Source organism: Lemur catta, chromosome 5 (genome assembly GCF_020740605.2).
Source record: "Lemur catta isolate mLemCat1 chromosome 5, mLemCat1.pri, whole genome shotgun sequence".
Classification (NCBI taxonomy): Eukaryota; Metazoa; Chordata; class Mammalia; order Primates; family Lemuridae; genus Lemur; species Lemur catta.
The window spans coordinates 102,397,377-102,425,355 of record NC_059132.1 but is presented as its reverse complement, the minus strand read 5'-3'; the positions used below and the strand labels follow the sequence as shown (position 1 = coordinate 102,425,355).

Sequence of the window (27,979 nt, the reverse complement as noted above, 5' to 3'; positions counted from 1 at the left end):
GAAAAGGTAATTGCTGGTGTGGGAGTCAGGAAGTAAAATAATCAGCCAACTAAGATGATCCAAAAACCAGTTCCTACTGTCTGTTCAACTTGTACTCTGTCATTTGTTGATTTTTTTCTTTTGTTTCTTTTTTGTCTCTCTTTTAACAGAATTGATAAAAAAATGTCTGGAGGCCAGAGTGGGTATGAACTTAGTGAAGCCAAAGCCATTCTGACTGAACTGAAATCCATCAGAAAGGCTATTAGCTCAGGAGAAAAAGAGAAACAAGATCTGATGCAGGTATGTTCTAGAACATTTTATTAAGTCAAACTTCTACCTTCTGAGGCTCCAGAAACTGTCTTTGAGCCAGAATTTCTCCCTCAGAGTCTAGATGAGCCTGTACCACCTCTGCCCCATTAGTACAGAATCGGGCCCCATGGGAGATTGTCGTAGGCACCAAGGCAACCTGGCTGCCTTGGAGGAGAATAGATTGGCTCCAAGCTTCTGATCTGTTTAATTGAAGGCAGCCTTTGCGTGTCTTTTGAGATGGTGGATGGTGGATCCTGGAGCCCGTAAGAGGAGATTAGCATCTTGGTGTACCCTGAAGTTAGCTAAAAACTTCATGTTTGACCCAGATAAATAGGGTTCTCTAAACCAGTGATTCTTAGCCCGGGATGCATAAAGGTCACCATCAGTAGGTAGAGCGTGTGGCTGTTGGGGGTGAGGTATATGAGGAGCTTAGAAAAGCTGCTTTCTGATCCAGGTGATTATGAGGTGCTTGCTAAGGGCAGAGTGGGCAGTGTTCACCTAGCTAGGGAATACCTATTCAGTTACCCTAGGCAAGCTGCATCCTGTGTGTCTTATAACTCCCGGTGAGCTAGCCTTGTGTGTAGAAAAAACAAAACAGCCATTTAGTGATCAGTATTCTGAATATCTATACTTATCAGATACAGTCAAGTTGTTTTTAAGGGTGTCTCTCTTCCTTGTCTTCCCTTCTCTCCATCTAATAATTATCACAAGCACTAAAGATTCTTGTTTCAGATATTTGGAGTTCTTTAGCTAGCTAAGTAAGAATTTAGTCTGCATCTTTGGAAAATGTTAGAGCCAATGGTGATTTTTACATTCTTAATAGAACATCTACATTTAAATACTGTCTTTAATTCCTTCATGTTGGTTTTCAAAATGTTAGTTGAATATAGGTAAATATTCTTAGATTCATATAATTTTGCATTTTGGGAATTTTAAAATAACTTGCAAGAGAACTAATAGAAAAGACAACAGTAATAATAGACAATACTTAGAAGTACTGACTTTGTACCAGACATTCTTCTGGGTTGCAGGTAAATGGTTCACTTAATCCTCAAAACCACCCCTAGTGGTAAGCACTATTATTATCCTCAGTTTATAGCTGAAGAAATTGCAATACAGTAAAACTAAGTTACTTAAAGTCTTACAGCTGGTAAGTAGCAAGACTGGGGTTCAAACCCAGGCAGTCTTGCTCCAGAATATGTGGCTTTAACATATATATAATACATATAAGACTTTACTTATGTGTATTTTGTTTTTGTTCCCCAGTTATCCTGCTAATTAAATCAGTAATTCCTGAAATGCACATAATGGGTCCTTTAAAAAAAAGTTTATAGAACTTGAACAAGTTTATACTGGAGCCTTATAATTCAACAATTTTAGGACATCTTTGATTCTTCCTGTAAATTTTGGGTTCATATGCAGGCCAGATTAAATGAAAAGCTTAGATTCCTTTTCAATTAGTAAAGTACATAGAATAAATAATTAGCAGATACAAAGATTGACAATAGAGCTGGAAAGGACATTAAACAGCTATTGTGACTTTTAAACCACTCTGACACAGTAAGAAACATATTTTACATCAAAGCCCAGTAATACACAGTTGTGTGTACTTATAAATTCATTTTATAGATGAAAAAATAGAAAAGACTTGTCCAAGGTCCCTAAAAGTTTTCTTTGTTCTTTTTGGTAATATATTATTTGATGTGACTATTTAATTTTTATCCCTCTCGTTTACACATTTTGTATAAATATCCCTTTAAAAGAAAAATAGAAAAGGTTAGGTAAAAAACCACATACCAGATCTCTGATATTTCTAATGCCTTATAATAAAAATTTTATATATCAGGATTAAATAGTGGCCGTTCTTAAAGTTGATGATAATGGTTTCTTACCATTTTTATTAGTATTTCTGTAGGGTTTCCTTTTTTTTTTTTTTTAAGCAATTCAGATTAGACTTTCCTTTTTAAAACTTTTAACTTGCTCACATCATCCCTCTAAAGTACACCCAGTGGATTAAGCCTGCATGTCTACAGCAGGCACATTAGCTTCTGATTATCCTCTTTACCAAACCAAACATCAGCACAGCCAGTGTCATGAAATAGACCCACAGATGGGCCCCACTGAAGCTTGTGCCACTCATCGGCAACTTCTGGGCCTCGGTTTCCTAATCTCTAACACTGATGTGAGCTCAGTAATCTCTTGGATCCATAGCATAATTGTAGAAGTCTTCGAAGTAGGAAGTTGTGTTACTATATCTAAAATGAGAGATTGCATTGTAGGTATTCCACATTTCCATAACTTCTGTTGCATAAAGTGAGGTTCCTATTGAAATAGAGACTTCGTCTTAATGAAATTTTAAAAAAGTAAGAAATGCATGTATTACTTCTAAAGATGCAATTATTCACAGGAAAATGCTCTCTTGGGAAAGATAAGACAATCTCTTACCTGTGGAAGTATCTCACATGCAAAATTATGTGCAAAATTATCTTCTCTCATTTTTTCAATTATGTAAATAGTTTATTTATTTTACTTTACTACTAAATTAAAGTAATTGTTTTGTCCATTGAGATTGTTAGCTCTTTCCTTTTAATTGTACCTGGTAGGGAAGGGTTACTCTTTTACGTGTTGAGCTTTACGAAATATTTTGTGTTTCCTGAACAGAGTCTTGCTAAGCTGCAGGAGCGGTTTCATTTGGATCAGAACATTGGCAGATCTGAGCCAGATTTGAGATCTAGTCCTGTGAACTCTCATTTATCTCTCTCCAGACAGACCCTTGATGCTGGGTCGCAAACAAGCATTTCTGGAGATGTAAGTTATCTATGTCGAAGAATTGGCCCAGTGCTGTCCTTGCTGGGCCGTAATTACAATATGCTGGTGAACTGGAACAGGATCTATATGTGATTTGGATTCCAGCTGTGTGCATTGTGTTTCATTCTCATAAGATTAGTTTTAAAAATCATAGCCTTATCTTTTCTGTCTAGGTGCCAGGTATATCAGGATTTGTCCATATGAACAGCTTTGTTCAAACTTTCTCATGCTGTATTTCTTCAGAGACACTATTGAGAGCCTAGAGACACATGAGAATTTAACTTTTTCCTGTTATGTTTAGAGTCTTAGAAATTTAGGTCCTTTCAAATAAACATTTAGGCTAATGAGAAACGAATATATGCCTTTTAAAACTAACAAGAAAACTTGTTTTTGTAAATCCAAAGTTGATTATATTAAAATGTTTATTTGTGATATCTAACATTTGAAAATAATGTGGCTCAGCTATTATTAATTATTTTACCTTCTACCTTTTGCGATGCCATTAGCAGGTATTTACTTTTCAATAAGTTCCCAATTATTTTCGTATTCTCTTACTCTTCTTTGAAGTATGTGCTAGGAATGTAAAATGGATAGAGATCAACAGTAGGGTTTACCTGTTTGAAAATTAATTTTTGAGGTTATTTAGTTTATATTTTGTGTAGCTGAAAGCTAAATGATGGAAACTTTGGCTCATAAAGGCAAAGAAATTAGTTCCAATTCATAAATCTTATTAACCTGTACACTCTTCATAAACTCTTAGATACCAGACACATTTACCTGATATTTTTTGTTTTGAATTTAATGTGTGGAGAAAGTGATGTTAAAGTCTTTGAAAAACAGGCAGACTTAAATTGAAAGAAATGTTTTGCCCCCACTGAGACTATAAAGTAAGTGCCTTTTTAAATTGGTGTTTCCCAATTTTAGTACCATCTTCTCTAGTTTTTCAATTACTTGTACTTCCTAGAAACAAAAGCAGTTTACTTCATTCATTAGCAGAGTTAATTGACTTTTTTCCCCCCTTTTGTTTTTCAATAGATCGGAGTGAGAAGTAGATCAAATTTAGCTGAAAAGGTCAGGCTAAGCCTACAGTATGAAGAAGCCAAAAGAAGGTAATGACAGGGAGCTGTTTTGTTACGGCTCAAACATTATTTTCTTTTCCTGAATTAATCTTTGCTCCGATGGTGACACCTGCTGGGCACTCCCCACATGTTCCTACCAAGGGTATCCTTGGTTTTTTAGCATGTAAGGGTTGCTTCCCTCTCTGCTCTCTCCCTCTTCCTCTCTCCCCTCAAAGCTGAAGAACAGGGAGAATTAATGAGAAGTATGGGAATGAAATTGTCCCCTTCTCTTCTGGAAAAAAAGAAGCGTCAAGCTTGTACAATACTTATTCCCCATTAAAAGTTAGAAGATTGGTTTCTCAGATGTAAACAGGATACAACAATGGCTCGAGTACAGGACTTAATAGCTGTTGAGGAGTTCTAAGGTAAATAAGTGCGTTCCTTTGCTTTGAAGGGAAGTCCTGCTGCAAATGTCCGTGAAGGTGCCAAGATGTCACTTCCAGTTGACTTACTTCAGGGAGAACAAGAGAGATTATTTCTCTCCTTTACCTTAGAAACTTTTATTAACCTCTGTGCTGTCCTGTTCTCTGTGAGTCTGCTGGGGTGAGGTATAAGAGACTTCACTGTCCTTATCTAGTAGATAGACTCAAATACTTTTTATAACATAGAATACCTTACTGATTTTGAGGGCGAGGGTTAGACAGGTATATTCAATTTCATTATTTTCCTTTTAAGAACTTAAAAATGCTATTGTTTTATCATTTAGTAGACATGGGGAACACTGCATTGTCATCCTTCAGGAAACAGAAGGATTTATCATGTTCCTCCCCATGAGCATGAAAAGCTCAGCTGAGAACCTGCTGGAGTGCCGTGGTTTCCTACCGCAAGGAAAACCATCAGATGCTGAAGTATATCTATTATTATTGATGATGATGATAATTTAAGAGTAATTGGCCATAGTTCGTAGAGGTTGTCTGGCTTTAACAAAGTAAAATAAATACAGATGTTTGCCTCTATGTAGCCTGGGTCCTTAATATTACTTGGTTCCTCAATTTACTGAAAGAAACCCAAGCTCCCTTCCACAAATTATTAACCATGTTAGCTTGCACCAAGTAACTCAGTCATTGTGAACGACAGTTTACTCAGCTAATTTCAATGCCTTTAAATTTTGCCTGGTAGATTTTTTTTTTTAAGAGACTGAGTCTTGGCTGGGCGCAGTGGCTCACGCCTGTAATCCTAGCATTCTGGGAGGCTGAGGCAGGAGGATCACTCGAGGTCAGGAGTTCGAGACCAGCCTGAGCAAGAGCAAGACCCCGTCTCTACTAAAAATAGAAAGAAATTAGCTGGACAACTAAAAATGTATAGAAAAAATTAGCTGGGCATGGTGGTGCATGCCTGTAGTTCCAGCTACTCAGGAGGCTGAGGCAGAAGGATTGCTTGAGCCCCAGGAGTTTGAGGTTGCTGTGAGCTGAGCTGACGCCACGGCACTCTAGCCAGGGTAAAAGAGCTAGACTCTGTCTCAAAAAAAAAAAAAAAAGACTGAGTCTTGCTCTGTTGCCCAGGCTGAAGCGCAGTGGTCCAATCACAGCTCACTGGGGCCTCCAATTCTCGATCTCAAACAGCAATCCTCCTGCCTCAGGTTTCTGAGTAGCTGAGACTACAGATGCACACTCTGTGCCCACCTAATTTTTTATTTTTGTAGAGATGAGGTCTTGCTATGTTGCCCAGGTTGGTCTTGAACTCTTGGTTTCAAGCAATCTTTTCCAACCTCGGCCTCTCAAAGTGCTGGGATTATAAGCATGAGCCACTGCATCTGGCCTTCCCCAGTAGATTTTAAATTTCTTGAGGTTAGAAGAAATTGTGTTTACATTTTATTATCCCGTTCTCAGTGCCCAGACTCATGCTTTCCCTTCAATAAGTATGGAGGATCAGTTTGTGGTTTCGTGGCTGGTGCTGTGCAGGCTTCGGGTAGATGCTGCTGTGCTCCTCTTGCTGCAAGCATGCCAGTCCTTCAGCAGCCACAACTCCCGGGTTCTGCTATGGACAAAGCCCAGGATTTATGTATGGTTTTCTGGAGGATAATGGCCATAGCTCACAACTCATCTTGGAGAACCAAGCATTATGCCCCTGCTGTTTTATGGGCTTGACTCTACTTCTCTTGGATCAGCCTGAGCTTTTGCTTTACTTTGCCTTCTACCAGTTTATTCAATATGGGGTTCACACAGCATTTTTCTTCCTAGGTGCTCCTGAAGTCTTCTTCATGTTCTGTTCCCCAGATTTGGCATATGCCTTCTAAAATAAAAACTTAAGAGCTGCCTAATGCACACAAATAATAAATAGGTGCTTTTCTTTCCTGCATTATGTTGTTGCTCCCAGTTCAGTTGGTTAATTTATTCACATCAAAACTTAAAACACTGGTTCTTTCCCATTTGGTTGCATTGCTCTCTCATTTGGGGTTTTATTTTAAAGTTAGTAGTGATGCTGACGAGAAGGTAAATCTCAAGGGTTTATGCATATGTTGAAAATGCTTCTTCCTCCTCAAATCTGAATAAGTAAAGAGGTGGGTTGTGTTTCTCTGAAGTCTGTTTTCTCCTCCAGCCTTTGTTTTATGTGCTTAATGAAGCTAATAATATCATGCTTATTTAGCATTTTGATGATTAATTTTCTAGTACGTTGAGACAGTTGTTTATGGTTTTGTAGTTAAAGCTGAAGAATAGCTGATGTTACATCTATCATAAATGCAGACGGTGGGTGAAAATCAGAATTATACTACATATGCAGTGCCAACATAAGATGGCAATTTTAACAAAAGAAACTTACGGCACAAGTGTGTGGATCTGCTTCCATCTTTGTTCCTGATTGTGTTCTTTGTTCACTTTTTTTCTTCACTTCTACAATTTCTTCCATTAAAAAGGAGAAACAGATTCTCCCTTTTCTATCTATTTTTCATATTCTGGTGTGTACTATAATAATATCCAAAATAGTCACCCACCGGTTTTTTATAGGAACGTAGATTCCTTGTGCCAATATCAGTTGTGTTCATAGTTCACCCTGATCTTGTACTTATGATCGAAAGAGCCATGTGCTGTTCACCTTGTGAACAATGCTAATTGTCTTCACAGTGCCACGGAGCAAGTTTCTTGATTCCTGTGGTCAGGACAACCATGTTGGATCAAGAGTGATGTTAACTTCACCATTTATTACGGAGCTCTTGACAGAGTGAAATCTGGCATCAGGCAAAATTAGGAACCCGGAGAAGGCTGCCTTCGGTGCTCCCTCCTCCCTCTCCCATGCCAGCCCCCTTACCTAAGCGCCTGCTGTCTGTCCAGATGCCCGTGCTGGTGAAGGCCCGCTGTGTGCTGCTCACTCCCACACAGCCAAGCGGCTGTGGGCAGAGGCACAGCGGTCAGACACATGGGTGTGCAAAGTGCCCACGCAGCATGTGCTGGGGCGCTGCTGCACGTACCAGTCTGGCTCCAGCTCGCAGCTGAAGGAGAACGGGAGCCAGAGGCCAAGCCCTGCCCCTTCTCCTTGGCCACTCGGAGCCTCGATGGATCTATGCTTTGATACCAGCTGACCACACCCTGCTCTCTGCTCTCTTCCCCTTCCCTGACTTGCTAATAGTCTAGTAGTCTCTGCACAGCTTGCCCTGGGGCTACCATTTTACTACTGGACGGTGTCTACCCAGAGAAACAAATCTACAGCAGTGGCATTTCAGGCATCAGTCACCTCAGTTTTTTTAAAGGGAAACCTCCCAGGCACCCACACAGGCAGTCTCTCAGGGCTGGCTACTCAGGGCTGGCCTTTCACGGCCCCCAGAGCCTCTGCCTTTGAAGTCTCTGTGCACTTGGCCTTTGCCCATTTGTCAGCTGCTGTGCTCACTGATCTTAAAGGTGAGGAAATGGAGCAGATGACACGTGAGCGTGGCGTCGGGTCAGGGGCCGGAGTGCAGGGCTGCTGCCCCCGCCCCCTGGCCTCTCACCGGGACCACAGCCCTCTCTGGTAAGGTCCAGCCAGGAAAGTCCGGACAGGGTTTCAACCCCAGACTTAGCCCGCTTTGTGTTTACCTTTCAGGGCAGTTTTAAATACGTGCATGTCTCTTTTCTCTCTTTATTTTAGTATGGCCAACTTAAAAATCGAACTGTCAAAATTAGACAGCGAAGCCTGGCCTGGGGCGCTGGATATTGAGAAGGAGAAACTGATGCTGATTAACGAAAAAGAAGAACTTTTGAAAGAGCTTCAGTTCGTCACTCCGCAGAAACGCACTCAAGATGAACTGGAGCACCTGGAGGCGGAAAGGCAGCGGCTGGAGGAGGAGCTGCTGTCCGTGAGGGGAGCGCCCAGCAGAGCTCTGGCCGAGAGGTGTGTTCTCCTGGGGACAGGGCGGCCCTGTGGGGGTGGGTGTGTTAGCTGGACGCCATTGTCCCTGGGTTTGGAAATCTTAATCACATCTGCTCTTAGTAGACTGAGAAACAGCACCAGAGGACTTTCTGTAGAGCAGTACAGCACACCCTCCTAGTGCCCCGCAGCACCAGTTCTTCAGTGTTTGTTAGGAACTGACAGTGCCCGCAACACGTGTTGAATAACTAAGGAATGCTGACATGAAACCGGGAATGCAGTTCATCATTGACTGAGTCTGATAACAATGGCTGGAAACCATTGCACTCTGATGAGAAAGATTATCTAGACTGTTACAGTGACTGAAGCTTCCTCTTCTGGGTTTTATTACGCACAAGAATGCAAAAGTTTATTGCCTTTCATTTCACAAGGAAAAGACAGCTTGCTCCCTTTGATATCCTAACAGGTCACAAAATGTTCACTTGGATTTTGTTTGTCAGTTGAAACTCTCCTCTGAAGCAGGTGAAACTGTAAAGGAAAAGACTGTAGGCAATTTTCTCATCTTTCTGTGGGAAGATGTGAATTGATTATTTAATCTAAAAAATCCAGTTCTATAAACAGATCAGCTGGAATATTAAATGAAGGAACCTCTGTGTCAGTTTGACATAGACATGTCTGCATAGGAGCCTTGTGTACAGTCCTTGCTGGCTGCTAGGGTCAGACACCTGCGTCAGTGTAGACCACGTAGCCCTTTAGAGCCACCACATGTGCATCCTTTAGGCCAACAAGTAAAGAGCAGTGCCTGTCCCACATCCACACTGGTATAATTTCACGTGACCCAGAAGTAAGTTTAAAATACTCACCTATAATCCCGTTGCTTTTTTTTTTTTTAATTCTTGGCTTCTTGCCTTCTAATTCCTTGTCCTCAATAAATATTTAAGGTTGTATGTCTACATAATAACAAAACATTTAATAACTGAGGGGAGAGAGAAAGGGAGGGAAGGAAAAAAATCTCTGACATTCCTAGTTAGGTGTTAGCATGTGGAGTCACCCACCCTGAGTTTAACCGTTTTGGGAAAGCTGACTTTTGTGAGTTTATTAAAATGTTGATCAGGGTGATACAGTGTTGTAGCTTTAGGGAGCAGGAAAAACAATCAAAAGGAAAAGCCTCTATGGACTACATTCTTCTAACATCTTAAATAATTCTTGTCTGAGCCCCCATTTCTCCTTCTTTGCTTCCCTCTTGCACTGACTTCTCCATCCAGAGGTGCTGACTAAAGGGTCAGCCGAAGGCAGTGTGAGCTCGGCTGGCCGAGTAAGGCCCTGCCTGACAGAGACCAAAAGGAACAAAAAGTGAGGGTGAGAAGGCAGGGCAGAATTAAATTGTTTTTCCTGAATTACCCTGATGTTATGTCTATATTTGTATCCCTTAAGTTTCTAACACAAAAGTATAATAGTCATCAGTAAATATAATGAAATGGAGGACTTTTCTGTGGCCCATGTATAAAATACCAATGATATTTTGTGTACTATGTAGCACTTAATGTTACTAATTACACATGTCTAACGTGCCCAGTCCATCTCAGCTGTTCTGCTTTGTAGCAGGTGAATCTGGGAAGGACCTATAAATGGCCTTTAGATTTGTTCTGTGAGAGAGAATATGGTTTGTCTGTTTTAATCAGCTTTTACAGGTGTGGTGTCTTGCTTGTCTTTTTTATTAGGGGTAGACCTTCCACAAATTGGCTGATGCAGTAACATTAAAAATGTAGTAGTTTATTCCCAGGCCAGGGGTGGTGGCCCATGCCTGTAATCCCGACACTTTGGGAAGCTGAGGCAGGAGGACTGCTTGAGGCTAGGAATTCAAGAAGAGCCTAGGCAACACAGCGAGACCCCATCTCTAAAAAAAATTTTTTTAAGTAGCCGGGCCACTGCGTGCCTGTAGTCCCAGCTACTCAGGAGGCTGAGGCAAGAGGATTGCTTGAGCCCAGCAGTTTGAGGTTGCAGTGAGCTATGATTGCACCTTTGCACTCCAGCCTGGGTGACAGAATAAGACCCTGTCTCTGAAAAAAAAAAAAAACACACTCACACATGCTCTTTTGTCCCTAAGTACCTAAGCTTTGACTTTTATGCTTTTATTAGCATGCACATAGTAACTGTCAAAATTCCAGCAGAAACAGTAGGCTTGAACTCATCAGGAAAAGGAGCTATAAAATATTGAATACTTATATAAAATAATTATATATTTAGTGAGATCCAGCCATAGCGTTTGTATCAGATGGGGAATAAGCAGTGTGGATGTCCCCTCTAGCTTATGATACCTACGTGGCCCATGATTGGATGTTAGCAGGAAGGGAAATGTATATATTTTATATTTGTAATATGTTGACTTTCTGAGTTATTTGGAAGAGTCAAATCATTGAGTATTCCAAATAAGTAATTACTAATTTCTTTTCCAGTGTGTGTGGCCAAAGGCAAATCCCCATACTTACGTTGTAGTGAAAGGTTGAGGGAGTCATACTTTCTTGCTTGATCAACTTCAAGTTTTCTCACTCTTATCCTGGGTTGCTCAGAACGACCCAGCGTTCCGCGTGTCCAGAAGAGCAGGACCTGCCGCGCTTGCAGGCTCTGCATGGGGCCCTTCATTTCCCGAGTAGGCTCACGTAGTTGGGCTTTGGGTTTTGTTGTTAATGATTTTACTTCGTATTTCCCCATACTTTGTCATTTTTTCTTATGCTTCACCCTTTATCGTTTCTTCCTACTGCGCATGTGTGTTTCTGCTCTACTTGCTGCTGCTGTTACGCTGAAGCTGGGGCCTTGGAAGGCAGGAGAATGCCCTTGCGAGCAGGGTCTCTGCGGCGTCAAAGCTGGGGTGGCAGGAGCTGCTTCTGGGAAGTAGGAGTCACTGTGTGAAACGCAGTTTCATCAGAGAACAGATTGTGCTCCACCAACACCAAATCCCTCAACTTCTTGTTGATACTTAGCAAAGAAGGCTACTTGCTGCATTCCCCAACATTTTCCCTGTTTTTCATTTATATTGTGGGTTCCTCATTATTTCATGGATGACCCCAGGCAGGATTCTGAGTCTGAATTTTGGTCTCTGAAGGAGCTAAACACACATGAATTTTCAGCCACTGTGTGTGATCTTACAGTCCCCCAGCTCTGTTCCTGCCCCACTTGCAGTGGGGCCCACTTGGCCTGGTAGCGGCGACTGTGCTCGCCACCCCGTGGTGGGAGACACTGGGCAGGGAGAGGTGCCCATCAGGCCAAGAGAGAAATTGCTCATGAATGAAAAAAGCCCTGCAGTGGAGGTCTTTCCATACACCTTTCATATTCCTTCAGTACAATAACTGAAATTTCTTAAACTTTATTCTTCTCTGTAGCTCATAAGATCTTACCATTGCCTCTGATTTTCTCACAAATTTTAGTGGCTTTGCCTTGTAACTGCCAAGGTGTCTTAATTGTTTCTTAATTATTTGAATGTTTTTGCCACTGCTTTTGAAAATTTTTTTAAAGCAAGTGGGAGTGGGGGTGTCATTTTGTTTTTAATTGGAAAGGGACTTCTTGCTTCTATGATGATCCAAAATTTTTCCCTAGGTGCAAAGTTCTGAGTTCAGGAGAAACCAGACTTCTCTCAGGGCACCAGGGGTAGAGGTGGGGGAGTGTGAGGCCACACTTTGCAAAGGGCAGCTGAAAGGGCTCGTGGAGCAGCTGGATAAGGGAGGAATCTTTCAGGGACCAGGCTGAAAAGACCCTTTCTCATCCAGAAGACCAGAAGGCAGGGATTGGAGAAGGGACTGGAGAAGAGATCAGAGAGGCGGGCGTAGGTCCTCTTGAAAGGGCTGATGTCAGCAGCTTCTTCTAAGCCCTGGTGCAGAGGAAGTTGGGGAGGTGGTTTCCTATGAAAGACACCTGGAATCTGAGGAAGACTTCAGGCTCCCGCTAGGAGAGGCTTTGATGATCACATCAGAGACAGACTGCAGTCCCGCTGGAAGGATCCCTGTGACTCTCCCGGTGCCTTCGTCGTGCTTCTCCCGTGAAGGTTCAGCCAGACGCCAGCACGAAGGGAGGCACTGGGGAGGGCGCGCGGCTCTTCAGGTGGCCTGGGTAGAGGAGGGAGAAGGAGCTGATGTCTGCCTTCTGGGACCCCAGGCTCTAATTGGGGAGCATGTGAACAAGAACATAAAAGCTAAGCATCAGCAGTTCAAAGTAACCATGAAAGGGCGGGAATAGCAGCCCGAGCCCAGCCTGGAGGAGGCAGAGGACAGGCTCCCTCAAGACTGGAAAGGGAGCCCTGCAAGTTTCAGTGTGGTTCGGGGTCAGAGTCTAATGTCATCCTGGTGCCCCCCTAAAACACTAGAGGGAGGCTTCATTTTAATAAAAGCAATATTTAGTTTTAAAACTTACTTCAAAAGTGTTTCTCTTGTTTTGGAAGACATGGATTTTACCAGAGTTTTGAGCTTTCTTCAGACCTTTGTGTGCCTTCTAATTCAGTTAATCTACTTTGTATTACTCTTTTTCCTTGATGAGTTTTTATTTATATTTGAGAGATTAAAAAAATGACTGTGTTCCTTTTTAAAATACACCTTTGAAAGCTGTGAATTAAGAATTTATCATGCTTTGAAGTATTAAAGAAATGACAGGAATTACCTTTTTATTTTAACATATAATGGAATGGTGGTATTGACACATCAAAGGAATAGATACCTACAAATAAGATATGGGCATGTTTCTTTACTGCCTAAAACATACATAACATTTCAAAGAGATTGGAAATTAGGAAAGTTTTATTTTTCTCCAAAGAAAAGTAGCTAATTTTTATATCACCACCTTGCAGGGCATGCGGAGGCTTTGAACAAATCAGATTTGTTCTGCCCATCTGTAGGGCTCTTTTACATACATCACTTCATTTGATCCCTTTGACAGCCTTATCAGATAGACACAGGAGGTCTGTAATCACCATTTTACAGATGAGAAAGGTGAGACCCTTGATTCTCAGTGACTTGCCTAAGGATACGCAGGTAGAAAGCAACAAACCTGAGACTAGAAACTAAGGTGCACTTTTTTCCTATCCTGCTCACCTGACTACTCTCAAATGGCTTATTTCGATGATGTCTAAAGACCTTCAGGTGACAGACTATACTTGTGCAAGCTCTTAGTTGCATAAACCCCTGGGTGCTTGATATTCTAAAATGACTTAGTATTCAAGTATAAAATTCCATAATACGGTACTCTGATTTTTAAAAAACTTGTGCAGTTGAATGTGGATGAAACCTTATGGTAATCTGGTGCAGGTGGTGAGATGTGCTGTAGCTAGGAAAGGAATCACTTTTAGGTCTTCTTCTTCCCTAAACAGTTAAGCTCAAATTAGCTCCCAGTAGCAATATGGACTAATTTATTTCTTAATCGCTAAAATTCTCAAAATGTGAGGGTTGGAATTTTTGTCACTAAATATTATCTTGGAATGATCCTTACTAAATTCAGTATTTAGGATGACCTTTTATAATTCTTTGTAATTACTGTTAAACGTTTCAGTAACTTCAGAAACCAAGTCACAGACCTGCGTAAGGATTCTGTAGTCTTTGTTTAGTTTTCTGTTGTCATTGTTTTCCTCCTCACTATTCTTCCCTAACTCATAGGACCATGTTATTTACCATTTAAGAAAATTTTAGACTGCCAACATTTTTAAATTCTCCATAACACTGGCCAGGTGGCGTACCTGTCTCTGGTCATGTAGCCTGGCTGTGCGCAGCTCTGCCTCTGTCCTTGCCGGGCATCCCGTGTTCTCGCTGCTGAGTTCATTCGGGTCCCCCGCCCCCCAACTCTGTGATATGCAGTGTTTGTATAATAAGAATCTTTTAGTTTTCATATTTTATCCTAATCATTTGAAAATAAATAATTTCTATATTTCTTCCTAGATTGAGATTGGAAGAGAGAAGAAAAGAGTTGCTACAGAAACTTGAAGAAACTACTAAATTAACTACTTATTTGCATTCACAACTTAAAAGGTAAGCCTATTAGGTTCTTAAGGGGGAAATTTTCCTCTGTGTTCAAGTTCATGTTTGATTACTATTTGTTTTATTTTCAATTATTTAAAAGTACATATAAAAGAATGTACAATTAATATTTGACCAAATTTAGAGTCACAATAGATTCATTTTTTTCATGACCCCGCCCCCAAGCTTATACTTGGAATACTTTTGAAATATGTTGTAGGAAGAAGATATGTTTTAGCTGTCAATACCTACTTAGGAAAATAACACATTTTCCCCATTACCCCATCTTTTAAAAATAAGACAGGGTGGGATAGACTTCCCATAAAATAGCCATAGATTTCCTTATATTAGTTAGAAAAATATTCACTCCATAAATTCATACACAGAGAAGAAGAAAGGTAAGTGAACCCTTGGGGTCTTTTGTGTAACCTTTTTGTATTTATAAGCTTTTTTCTCTAAGACTAAAAAACTTTTTTAAAAACAAAGTAACTACATTAATATTTTGTGCTGTCCATCCCTTTTGTTTCCCCCATTTCAATATTTTTAAATTGCAAACTTGCTTCTGGATATATATGCAAATAAATTTACCAATAAGTATTTGGTCCTTTTTTTCTTTAACTTTTGCAAAAGGAGGATAATTTTTAATAAGAATAGAACTACTGCTTAAAGAGAGTAAGGTCAAAATGTCAGTGAATAAACATGGAAAAATATAGTATACAGCCATGAGCTGTTTAATGTTTCAGTCAAAGACAGACCATGTATATGATGGTGGTCCCATAACATTATAATACCATAGTTTTACTGCACCTTTCTGTGTTTAGATATGTTTAGAGACACAAACACTCACCATTGTGTTACAGCTGCCTACAGTATTCAGTACAGTCACATGCAGTACAGGTTTGTAGCCTAGGAGCAATAGGCTGTGCCATATAGCCTACGTGTGCGGTAGCTATACCATCTAAGTTTGTGTAAGTATATTCTACGATGTTCACACAACAATGAAATTGCCTAACAGTGTGTTTCTCAAAGCATATCCCCATGGTTATGTGACACTTGACTGTAATAGTAAGCTCCTCTGCCCCTGGTCATTGATTCTGTTCCTTGGCAGCTTTCTTCCTTATGGAGGTCTGAAGGAGCCAGCAGGGTTGTGATCAGGTTGTCCATACAGTAACAGATTTTACAGTGCGTGCTTTTTTCTCTCAGCCTCTCTGCCAGCACCCTGTCCATGTCGTCTGGGAGCAGCCTGGGTTCCTTGGCATCCAGCCGGGGCTCTCTGAACACCTCGAGCAGAGGGTCGCTCAACTCCCTGAGTTCCAGTGAGCTCTACTACAGCAGTCAGGGTGATCAGATAGACGTGGATTATCAGTATAAACTGGACTTCCTTCTGCAAGAGAAAGGTGGTTACATTCCTTCTGGACCCATCACCACCATCCATGAAAATGAGGTGGTCAAGTCTCCCGGCCAGCCTGGCCAGAGTGGACTCTGTGGGGTGGCAGCTGCTGCAACAGGACACACTCCCCTGCTGACTGAGGCCCCCAAGTCTGTGACCTCCTTGTCCTCGAGGTCCTCCCTTTCCTCCTTGTCCCCCCCGGGCTCTCCATTGGTTTTGGAAGGCACATTTCCTATGTCTTCTCATGACACCTCTCTCCATCAGTTCACTGCTGACTTTGAAGACTGTGAATTGAGTAGCCATTTTGCAGACATTGGCCTTGGTGAAAATCAGATCTTGCTGGATTCTGATTCAGGAGGAGCCTCCCAGTCTCTCTTAGAGGACAAAGACCTCAGTGAGTGTGCTAGGGAGCCCTTCTACGAAGGAACTGCAGGTAAATGCACACCTTTGCTTTCACATGCTGTCTCCTCATTGTTTAAGGTGAATGGCTGGAGGGTTACTTTTTCCATATCGACAAATTATATCATCCCCCTTCTCTTTCTCCTAAGTAATTGTTTTGGCTTCATTTAAGGAAATTTATTTATATACCTAGACATTTTTCTTTATCAAGTGAAAATCACCTTCCTTATTTAATTGATTTAATCATTTCATAACTGTTCTGTTGTCCAGAGACCCTCTGTGTGGTGTAGTTGACTGGTAACATACTTCGTTGAACACACTTCATACTTCCAAATAGATTCTGGCTCTGAAATAGCGAGGCAAAGTAGAGGGCTTTCTTTTAAAAGTTGGCCTAACACAGATTAAAACCAAGGCAATTAGCATACTAGCTAATTAGTACCAAGGTTCAATGTTTAGATTGCTCAGGGAATTCTATATAAATACAGTTTTTGTTTCAAGCCAGGCTCTCCCTTTCTGCCTGAAGTTAATTTGGAGAAAGCAGGTTACAGTATGTGGTGTCACCCTGCCATCTCCTGGCCAGGTTAGCAATTGCAGCCCAAGGAAGAGATGGTGACAGGTGAAGTCCTTATGCCTATATCTGTACCCAGAGACAGAAACAAGGGGAATTTCATTTTTTTGTTTTTATCTGCAAGACAAACTTTTAACATATTAGATATGGTTGTAAAGAAGATAAGATGGTACCCTTGTTGGCAATAATCACTGTTGTGGCCCGAGGAGGAGGATCTGTTCCAGAGCTAGCTTGACGCTAAATGTGGAATAACAGCTCCGATGCTCATCCACGGAAGTCCTGTTCTAATCTACACACGTTAACATGTGTCCTTCCACACAGAAGAGGACAGGCCTTTATAGAACTGTTTTCTTGCTGTTTTGAGAAGTATTTTTATTTTTACGTGTGGTCTGAGGAATTCTAAGTATTAATTCATTGGCCAATTCAGATGTTTAAAGACAGAGGAATCTAACTTGTTTCTGTGGTTTCAAATACGGAAGACTGAAGTCCTGTGTCCTGCCCGGGGCCTGCGGCAGAGGTAGGGCGTGTGAGACATTTGTGTGGTTCGTGTGCCCCCTCCTGGGGAGTTGTCAGAGCTACAGGTCACAGTCACTGAAATAACCACAAGGAAAGTAAGCACGGGAGTGGTGTGTACATAGTGGCTCCAACAACGCGAAAGCCACGTTGGGGCCTCACCTCCAATTCTGGGAAGGAGTACAGTGTATGGGGGGAGTGGAGCTGCCGCCCCTGGAGCCAGCCAAGCCTGTGCTCACATTTTGTCACCACTTGGACAAGCACATTACCCAGTCTCTCGGGCCTGTTGTTCCTCATCTGCACAATGGGGATGACGTGGTGATCCTGGTAGCGTACTGGGAGCGTTAGTGTCCCGATACGTGTGAAACGTCTCCCCGTGGTTGGCACTCGGCATGCAGTTCATAGTATTAAATAATTGTCACCGTGTGACAATGATAAGTAATACAAACTCTGCTAAACACAGCTCCCACCACACACCACTGAAAGTTGTGAAGGAAGAAGGAATGAGAGAAAGAAAAGAGTGTTTTTCTTTGTGCCATTCTTGTGTACTTTGGACTTGAAAGATCTCACATTTTTTCAAGCATTTCAAGCTGTTTTTGCTCTTCATGTATTTGGAGTGTTCTCGAATGACCCCTTCTCAACATTCACTCAATTTGGGGTCCAGTAAGGGAGGCTGATTGCTGGAGAAAGAGGGGGAATCAGCAAAGACATCCCCCAAGGTCTGTCACGCACCCAGCGATCCCGACACCCTGAGATTCCTGTCCTGCAGGCTGTCCTGTCCTGTCTTCGGTTGGTGGCTGCTTTGCTCCTGGCCCTTGGGCCTGCCACTGTGTCTGTCTGAGAAGTTCCTGGCTGGAGACAGGTGTCTCTGAAACTTCTGTGAAATAGTTTTTAACTTTTTAAATGCGTATCGTATTAGAAAACTGCTATTAAAAAGTCACCCTAAGGGGAAATACATCCAAGCAGTTTGCTTGCAGATAATATTCAGTTTCATGTCTAAAAACACCTGAAAGCACATATTTAACTGTAAGGACTAATTCTCTCAGGTCAGCAATACTTGTTCTATTCAGGGGACATCTGCCCTTCGTGTGCCCTGTTCCTCTCCCTCAGTGCTCTGGAAGTCTCAGGCAGGTGAAGCTGAGTCCCTTTCATGTAAACTTTGCTCTCCAGCACCAGGCCCTGCTGGATGACAGAAACCAAGTTGGAATAACTGCGAAGTCCTCCGCAGTCAGTCAAAGTCAATTTCAGGCTGCTGTGGTTATTCCTGGGGGTAATCAATAAATCATGTCATCACCTTCACCCCTCACAAAGGGGGCGAGGCGGAGAGAAGGCACTTCATCATCAAGGAAAAAGCATTCCCACTGCCAGAACTAAAAGGGAAAATGCGGCAATCAATCCTGTAATCTGAAGCCTTAAAACTTAAACATCTTAACAAGATGTAAAGTCACGACTCAGGAGGGGGCTGAAATGCATGCCCACACGGACCCCTGCACGCCCGCTGGCCCGCTGGAGGATGAAAGGACTCCGCAGGCAGGCGGCTTATTACAGTACCGCTCTAAATGAGCGCTCCTTGCTCACTGCAGGATGCTGGCGTATGAATATGAGTTACAGATAAAAGTTAAGTGGTAGTTGGTGCTAAAGATTCAGTAGCACAAAAAGTTGTTTTAATGATATTAGCTGGTGAGGAATTCCTATAAGTCAAAGACATTTTTTTTCTTAATTTCTATCAGAGTAGTAGCAAAGGAGATGTAAAATAGGGCATGTGGAGAGAAGGGTCGAAAGCAAAAGAGTTGGAAACCTTTTTTCCATTGAGTAGCCAGACACTCTGTAATAGAAATATCTCTAATACTTGAAGGAGGCGTGTAAAGGGGAAAAGGCATGTGTAATTCATCCCTTCCTTAAGATATTTCAGGACAAAGAAAAACCATATTTTTCCCTAAATAATGACTGAAATAACTGGCATCTCTGGAAACTTACAAGTCATAGTGCCTTGGATTGTCCACCTCTCTTGATTTGAATAGTAACATCCTTGGCTCTCAGAAAGAAGTTTTATTTTGGATGTCTCATGACGAAACTGTGTGTATCTTATACTTAACTTTTCCTAGTAAGAAATCCTAATTAGTGCTATCACTCTCCCTCCTTAGATGTTGAAAAATCGTTACCAAAAAGAAGAGTAATCCACTTGCTTGGCGAGAAAACCACCTGTGTGTCAGCTGCTGTGTCAGACGAGTCTGTGGCTGGAGACAGCGGGGTCTATGAAGCTTTCGTGAAACAGTAAGGACTCAGCAGGGGTGCTTGTTAGCTACGCCGTCTCCTCATAGCCGTGCGTGTGGGTTACGTGCTGTAAATGTACTATTACCAGTGGTCCGCTCTGGAATAGGAAGGAAGTTAGCCATGAAAGAAATTGTGTGCCTGAAAACTTCAGTATACCAAAAACATCTCATCAGCCATGGAAATGATAAACCAATTGGTGTTCTCAGAGGCAACTGACCCTCTTAATAATTAAAAAAACTTGATTTTAGTGGGAATGTTGGAGTGATTCTCCAGCGCCTGTTTGGCATATGAAGCTTCTCATGTGTATTTCTGAAAGTGGAATCCCGGAATGTCTCCAGGGGTGTGGTGTGCCCTAGTAAGGCTCAGGAAAGTCAGACATCAGAGGGTCTTCACCCTAAAGCTCAGAGGCAGACACTTCTTGAAAAGGCAAAGAAATCTTCTAAAACCATAAGCTTTCACAAGGATTAGTTCCACTGGGATGGTTTGGGAGTGCTGTTAATTCAGGTTTTCGTTCAAAATCATTAAGTGGCAAACAGTAACCATGACAATCGATATCCCCATTAAGTAACTGTTCGCCTACTCCCTGTCCCTAGGCCTAGTGAAATCGAAGATGTCACATACAGTGAAGAAGATGTGGCCATTGTGGAGACTGCCCAGGTTCAGATAGGACTCAGGTAAAGAAATGTGCCTGGGGGGAAAGGGAAGTTCCGAAATCCACAAAGTGACAGGTGGGCTGTGGTCATTCCTTCCTTCATCCCAGCTTCTCTTTTGGCAGATATGATGCAAAAAGTTCAAGTTTCATGGTGATTATAGCACAACTCCGAAATCTCCATGCCTTCTTGATACCTCATACGTCAAAAGTGTAAGTAAAATTGGTAAAGAAACTAAAAGCTTGCACATAGGATAATTTTATATTGTGACAGAGCATGAAGATATGGGACAGGGACAGCATTGCTGATCGTGTCTAAATCAATGGTAGATAAAGATGAAGAGAAAAGGAAAATGTAAGAAAGGTGTATTGGGTTTTGGTTCTTTTTCAACTGATTCATTATTAAGAAAAGGAACCAAGAGTTTTTAATCTCCTTTTTCAACCGGAAATGCTGTTTTGTGCTATGTTGGGGCCTGATTGTATGAAATATAATTAAAGTTTTTGTTATTGTGCAATAATTAACTGCGATTGGTTTGGAGGAATTTTCTGATCTTTTACATGAAAATGTAGTGGACTTTTATTTATCATTACAATATTGCCAATCAAGCATTTTATCATGCTACATGTAACAGTATGTTTTTATCATCCAACATTCACTTCCCTGTGACCAAAGACTTCAAACCATTCAAAAGTGATGGCATCGTGCTATACAGTCCATTGCTTGGGGACTGCTTGTTTCCCAACAGATAACTGTAGAGATCTTCACCACCATTCATACTCTTGGAATCAGAGTTTCACTGACTTTTAAGGGCTGATGGCTGGGTGGTACCAGAATGAAGCCAGATTTTAACTTAGCACCTCTGACTTAGAATCCAAAATATACATGCTCACCTTGCAGTTAGCTTCCTATAAGAGGGATATATTAGTAATATTTTGAATGTGCTGTACAAGGGCTTAGAAATAAAAAAAGAGCTATTGTGAGGGGTAATCTCTGAAACTCTATACCCAGCCAGGTGGATGTTTTCCTTAATGATAGAGCATATTCTTCAATGAAAAAGACTTTAAACAGAATAAATGTAAGATTTCTGAAAGTTTTTCCTACAGGTTTACTTTAAAGTTCACATCCTAACATTCCAAGAATTGTCAGAAAAAAGAGACTGGATCTAAGCAAAAAAGAGATAGGTGGAGATTATTTAGTAGGCAGTGGAAGGACAGAGATGGGAGATGTCTATGTTTTGACAAGCATCATAGCTGGAGAGGGGGAGGATTCCAGGAGGGCATGGGCTCAGAGGACTTCTCGAAATCAAGGCATGGGCCATCCACATTTGCAAGACCTGCAAAGAGAGTGGGCGTTATGTGGGAGTGCCTAGATCACTACAGAGAGCCTGCTTTCCAGGCCTGAGATTAAAAATACCAGTCAGCAGTATTCTGGGAAGACGGGCTTGATATCTGTGACTTCTCCCTACCAATAAATATGCTGTGATATTGGAGTGTGCTATTGTTGGCCTTTTAGTAAGACAGATTAGGGAGAAGACAAGTCTACCAGAGGTTGACTCTGTGAACAGTGAGAACCAATTTACAAGTCCAGGAGAAAACTGCAGAATGCCCCAAGAACACACACTTTCTTTAAACTCCTGTTACAAAGGTTGCACCTACCCAAATGCTCCACCTCAACTAAACCCCTCATGGTCATTCTCACTTACCTCATAGGAAGTCACAAAGGGCCCTCTGGAGTGTGGTGACACCCAGGGTGGTTCCGGACTAGTGGGAGCACTCAGCCCAGCTGTGAGTACAGAATGCTCTTTGGCTCCCAGCTGGTGTGCAGGGACTTGTCAGATTGGTCTGAACTTTCTTGACTTATATAGCAGCCTTTTCTTAAACCCATATATAAAAACGTTTGCCTAAATAATGACACTGCTAAAAATGACAACTAGTTTGAAATATTCTTAAAATGGTTCTTTTTTTCCCCCCAACTTCAAAACTTATTCTTTGGTTACTAATTATGACAAGCGGAGTTTATGCTTTAGCTGGTTGACAGCAGCCTCAGTGATTCTGTGAGTGGCTCCTGGCTTGCTTGACTGCAGTTTGGAGACCCCCCATACACGCACACTCCTCCACGCCTACAGCAGAACGAAAGGAAGAGCTCTCCTGCCTCTTTCCCTTGTGCCTTTGCCTCTTAACCCTGTAAAATTCACTTTTTAAATATGGAAACATTTTAAAATCACTGAAGTGGTTAGGCCACTGGTACAGAGTAAAACTGAAGCTGAAGAAACAGAAGATTCCCTTCCTCTACTCTAACTCTCTCATACACTTCTCCTTTATTCCTTTCCCATGAAGGCAGAGAAAAAGATTTCCTCCTGCTGCATTTTCAGCCTCCCAGGCAGAGTGAGCTGCGTCTTACTAAGGCTCCTAAGTCAGCAACAGTGGCCCAAGGCCCACAGCCCACTAGGTTTTTAATGCTGAATCTCCGTAATTAATGGTGACATGAAATACAAAATAACAGGACCTTCCTCAGTTCTGCATTTGAATTTGTAGTTTTTCTAATTGGGGAAAGGCATATTTTACAATATGAATTAGACAAGCCTGGAAATGGGGATGGAAGGGTAGATTTAGTGGGTATTCTCCTTCTAGAATTTAAAAGAAAATACCTCATGCTGTTTCTAAGAATTATGAGTCCTTATATAATATGTGCTCAGAAAATTCACTTTAAAGTTATATTAGAAGTTGTTTTTCTATAACCCTTCCTCTGAATTTTGCAAAGCAATAGACTCTTTTAAAACAGTTTGTCGTATCTGAGACTTTGGAGATGCTAGACAATGATATTTTTGAACTGTTATTTCATCTGTTTTAAATTTTCTTAACAATGTGCTACTTAGCCTTTCTTTCTCTCTAGTAGGATAATGTATTCCATTCCTGGGAAGTGATCATCAGCATCTCTTGTTTAATACTCAGGATGAGGATTCTTTGGGATAAAGTCATCAGTATCTCCTTAGTGTGTTCCTACCTTCTCAGGCTCAGAAATAACTTATTTTGGAATTGGCTGTACATGGGGCAGGTGGGACGTTAAATTCGTCTGCCCCACGGACTTTCTTCCTCTTCACTTTCCTATCATGTGCCTTTGCTGCAGTCCCGTGGTGAGTGGCAGGCTGGGCCATTGCATGCTCGGGGCACAGTCAGCACGGGTGGGTTGAGAACAGGGCGTCTATGCAGCTGAGCACAGACTCATTATGGCAGCAACGCTTTAGGTTGATAAGAATTCCATGTTCTCTCATTTTCTCTCTTTTGCAGATAATTTCAAATGATAGCTGTGAATCCAATATAAATGAAGTACCTATGAAATCCATTTTATTCTTGTTCTTTGCAGATATTTTAGGGTTGCTGTACTTCCCTCCTCAACTGATGTAAGCTGTCTATTTCGAACAAAAGTCCATCCACCCACAGAATCCATTTTATTCAATGATGTGTTCAGAGTGGCCATTTCGCAAACAGCCTTACAACAGAAGACACTGAGAGTAGATCTTTGCTGTGTCAGTAAACACCGAAGGGAAGAATGCCTGGTAGGATTCTTCATAATTTCCATTATCAAATGACACTTACGATCGGATATTCTGAGAATATATTTTCTAGTTGTTATTTTGCCAGCCCTGAAACCACTCCAGACCTGCTTAGCACCTTGGAACACATCCAAAGTATGTTTCATTTTTTTTTCTGAAGTATACAAGCTACTTTCCATTTCTACCCTTTAACTACAGAAGAACTTGTAACTCTGTTACGACTGTCACTTATGGAGCATGCTCACTACGCCGCATGCCAAGCCTTGTGCCCAATGTCTCTATGTATTATCTCATATAATTGTCGTGACAGTTGTATGAAAGGTTGAGTATGAAAGGTATGGTTATCCGCTATTTTCAGATGAAGAGCTGCTTAGAGAGGTAATGTATCCTGGGTCACACAGCTGGTGAATGATGGGGCCAGTTCTCAAAAAGACATCCCCGTCTAATTCACTGTACAAATCTAAATTAAGCAAGACACTGAGTACTATATAGTTCCTTTATTCAGCCCATTCGCCCCTGCCATGGTATTAGAGTTTCTAGGAAGACATAGTGTTACTATTTAGAGCAATATGATATTTAAATGCTACAGCAGAAAACTTCATACTTAACTGATAGTGAGTTTAACACACCATTGTGCATAATGACCAGAAAATCATTACATCCCTGTAAAGTTATATAGGTGTTCAAACTGGCATCTAGAGGTGTGCCCATATGTTCAAAAAACAGTGAGTCTCTCCAGTTGAGCTCTTCTCTGCAGTCCAGTGGGAAGCACAGAAATAGGCATGTTTCATGATGAACAAAGTTTAAAGGGGACATAGGTTTCTTCTTAATTTTTTCTTTACTTGAAAAAAAATGTTTCATAATATTGTCTGATAAGAAAGTTAGAAAGAAGCAAAGATAATGGATTTGTTAGGCTATCAGAAAGGATTTAGTATATTAAATGCCATATTCAGTATATGTCAAAGGCTCCAATAAAGTTAGAAAATATGTTAATTGATAGCCTTTAAAAAAAATTGTGTAATTTAATTTAGATTCTGGCTTTTTGTGATTTAGTGAAATATGAAAGCCTTAAACATTTACTTTTTCTGACATTCTACTGTCTTCCATATCCAAAGAAAAATTTTGCTATCTGATTTCTCATTCAACAATGTAAATGGAATTTTCAATTGTTTGTTTTAAATTTTTCAGTGGATAATGGTTATTTATAGTAATCAAATTACAGCATATTATAAGAAGTACTAGGGTTTGGGCTTAGTTACTTATTTTTATTTTTTAACTTTTCATTTAAAAATAATTTCATGTTTACAGAAAAGTTGCATTCTTAGTCATTAGGTATTGGCAAAATAGTATTTGTATAATCCCTGGATTGACTTTTAGATTGGGAGTTATTTCTTAAAGCTGAAAATAGAAGATTATCTCTGAGTCTTAAAAAATCTACCAGTGCTTTACCTTATAAGTATTGTATCTGTTTTTACCCCAAAACAAGCTCACACAATAATATTTATTATATCAGAGAGAACAAAGACTAAACATTTTATTTTCTCTTTTCTCTGTTTACTTTTTTTCCTTTGTTTTCTTTCATTTACATAGGCTGGAACTCAGATCAGCCTGGCAGATTTACCATTTTCCAACGAGATTTTCACTCTATGGTACAACTTACTTCCTTCCAAGCAAATCCCTTGCAAAAAGAATGAAGAAGAAAATGAGGATTCTGTATTTCAACCAGACCAGCCTCTAGTAGATTCTATAGACTTGGTGAGTCAAATTTGCAGAACAAAGTCATTAACATGTGATGAAGTCGTATGAAACATAGAATGCTGTGAGACCAACATGTTTCCATGCACTTTCACTGTCCTTTCTTCTCTCCTTTCACAGCTTTACCCTTTTCTCCCAGCTTCCTAAAAAAAAGGGAAGATAATTTCCAGCTTTGTTTCAAGTATGGTTTATAAAAAAAAAAATCACTCTTTTCTGCTCATACTTCCCTGTAAAAATAAACTGATGTTGGAGACTTCATTGTTTTAAGTGATCACAGAAAACCTTTTGATTTAACTTTATATTTTCGTACATTGTGATCATATTGTTTGATACCACTGTCAGGTTATGTGTTTGGCACTTTCTGAAAACTTAAAATTATTAAGCGTAAACATTGTGTTAGTTTTTCATTTGTAATACTAATGGCCATAAGTGTTTTCTATGAAAATGTTTCTTGTAACCAGCAGTCATACTTCAATACAGTACTTCTAAAAATTTACAAAGGGGAATTTTGTGAGGCCATTCGTCACTGATTTGACATTTGTTGATATTGTTATTGACTTCAAGTTTATATTAGATTATCTAGAGGAAAGTGTTTACTAAGCAAAAGTCAGATAATTAGGCAGCAGTGCTTTATTGATCATCTACTATGTGTAAGAAACTATAGTGGACATTGTGGTAGGTGGTGAACGGGGAACCAGCATGATGGTACAGCTTAGATTACCCAGGCTGTGGTAGACCCTGGGTAAGGCACACAAGATGGTCAAATATGATTTCTATCTTTAAAAATGCTTTTAGATCATATTTATATGTAAGTTTTTAAAAATAGCTTTATTGCAATATAATTCATACACCATACAATTCACCTATTTATTTATTTATTTATTTATTTGAGACAGAGTCTCGCTTTGCTGCCCGGGCTAGAGTGAGTGCCGTGGCGTCAGCCTAGCTCACAGCAACCTCAAACTCCTGGGCTTAAGCAATCCTACTGCCTCAGCCTCCCAAGTAGCTGGGACTACAGGCATGCGCCAGCATGCCCGGCTAATTTTTTTTTTTTTATATATATTTTAGTTGGCCAGATCATTTCTTTCTATTTTCAGTAGAGACGGGGTCTCACTCTTGCTCAGGCTGGTCTCGAACTCCTGACCTCGAGCGATCCACCTGCCTCAGCCTCCCAGAGTGCTAGGATTACAGGCATGAGCCACTGCGCCCGGCCCTATTTATTTATTGATTGATTTATGAGACAGAGTCTCGCTCTCTTGCTGGGGCTAGAGTGCCGTGGCGTCAGCCTAGCTCACAGCAACCTCAAACTCCTGGACTCAAGCAATCCTCCTGCCTCAGCCTCCGAAGTAGCTGGGACTATAGGCATGCGGCACCATGCCTGGCTAATTTTTTCTATATATATTTTTAGTTGTCCATATAATTTCTTTCTATTTTTTAGTAGAGATGGGGTCTCGCTCTTACTTAGGCTCATCTCAAACTCCTGAGCTCAAATGATCTACCCACCTCAGCCTCCCAGAGTGCTAGGATTACAGGCGTGAGCCACCACACCCAGCCCAATTCACCCATTTAAAGTGTACAGTTTACTCATTTAAAGCACCCAACTCAATGGTTTTTTTATATATTCACAGAGTTGTCCAACCATCACTACAATCTAATAATAGAACATCGTCATCATCCCAAAAAGAAGCCCACCTGTGAGCAGTTACTTCAGTTCTCCCTAACCACCTTCCCCCAAGACAAACACTAATCTGTCTATAAATTTTCTTGTTTTGAACATTTCACATAAGTGGAATAATACAATATTTGTTCTTTTGTGACTAGCTTCTTTCACTTAGCATAATATTTTCAAGGTGCATCCTGTGGTTTAGCAGTATTAGTATTTCATTCCTTTTTATCCCCAAATAATATTCTCTTGCTTATATATGACATTTTGTTTATCCATCACCTGATGGATATACGTTTGAGTTATTTCCACATTTTTACTGTTATGAAAAATGTTGCTATGAACATTTGTATACAGGTGTTTTTGTGGAAATACGTTTTCAGTTCTGTTGGTATATACCCATGAGTGGAATTGCTGGGTTGTGTAGTAACTCTGTGTTTAACATTTTGAGGAGCTGCCAAATTGCTTTTCAAAGTGACCTGACCATTTTACATTCCCACCAGTAATGCACGGGAGTCCCAGTTTCTCCACACCCTTGCCACCTGTTGTTATCTATCTTTTTAATTCTTGCTATACTAGTGGGTGTGAAGTGCTATTTCATTATGATTTTGATTTCACATTTCCCTAATGACTAATGATGTTGAGCATCTTTTCATGGGCTTATTGGCCATTAGTGTATATTTTTTTGAGAAATGTCCTTTCATATTCTTTGTCCATTTTTAAAATGGG

The 27,979-nt window shown here is 40.8% G+C and overlaps 1 protein-coding gene across 1 annotated transcript in view; it reads left to right on the top strand.

The window, feature by feature from the left end:
• Positions 1-27,979, top strand: part of WWC2 (WW and C2 domain containing 2) — a 171,269-nt gene that overhangs the window by 111,514 nt on the left and 31,776 nt on the right. Inside the window, 11 exon segments of the mRNA XM_045552450.1 lie at positions 150-279; positions 2,950-3,096; positions 4,132-4,205; positions 8,274-8,516; positions 14,408-14,497; positions 15,689-16,308; positions 19,500-19,629; positions 20,223-20,303; positions 20,405-20,491; positions 23,643-23,835; positions 25,423-25,587. Coding sequence (XP_045408406.1) covers positions 150-279; positions 2,950-3,096; positions 4,132-4,205; positions 8,274-8,516; positions 14,408-14,497; positions 15,689-16,308; positions 19,500-19,629; positions 20,223-20,303; positions 20,405-20,491; positions 23,643-23,835; positions 25,423-25,587 — 1,960 coding nt within the window.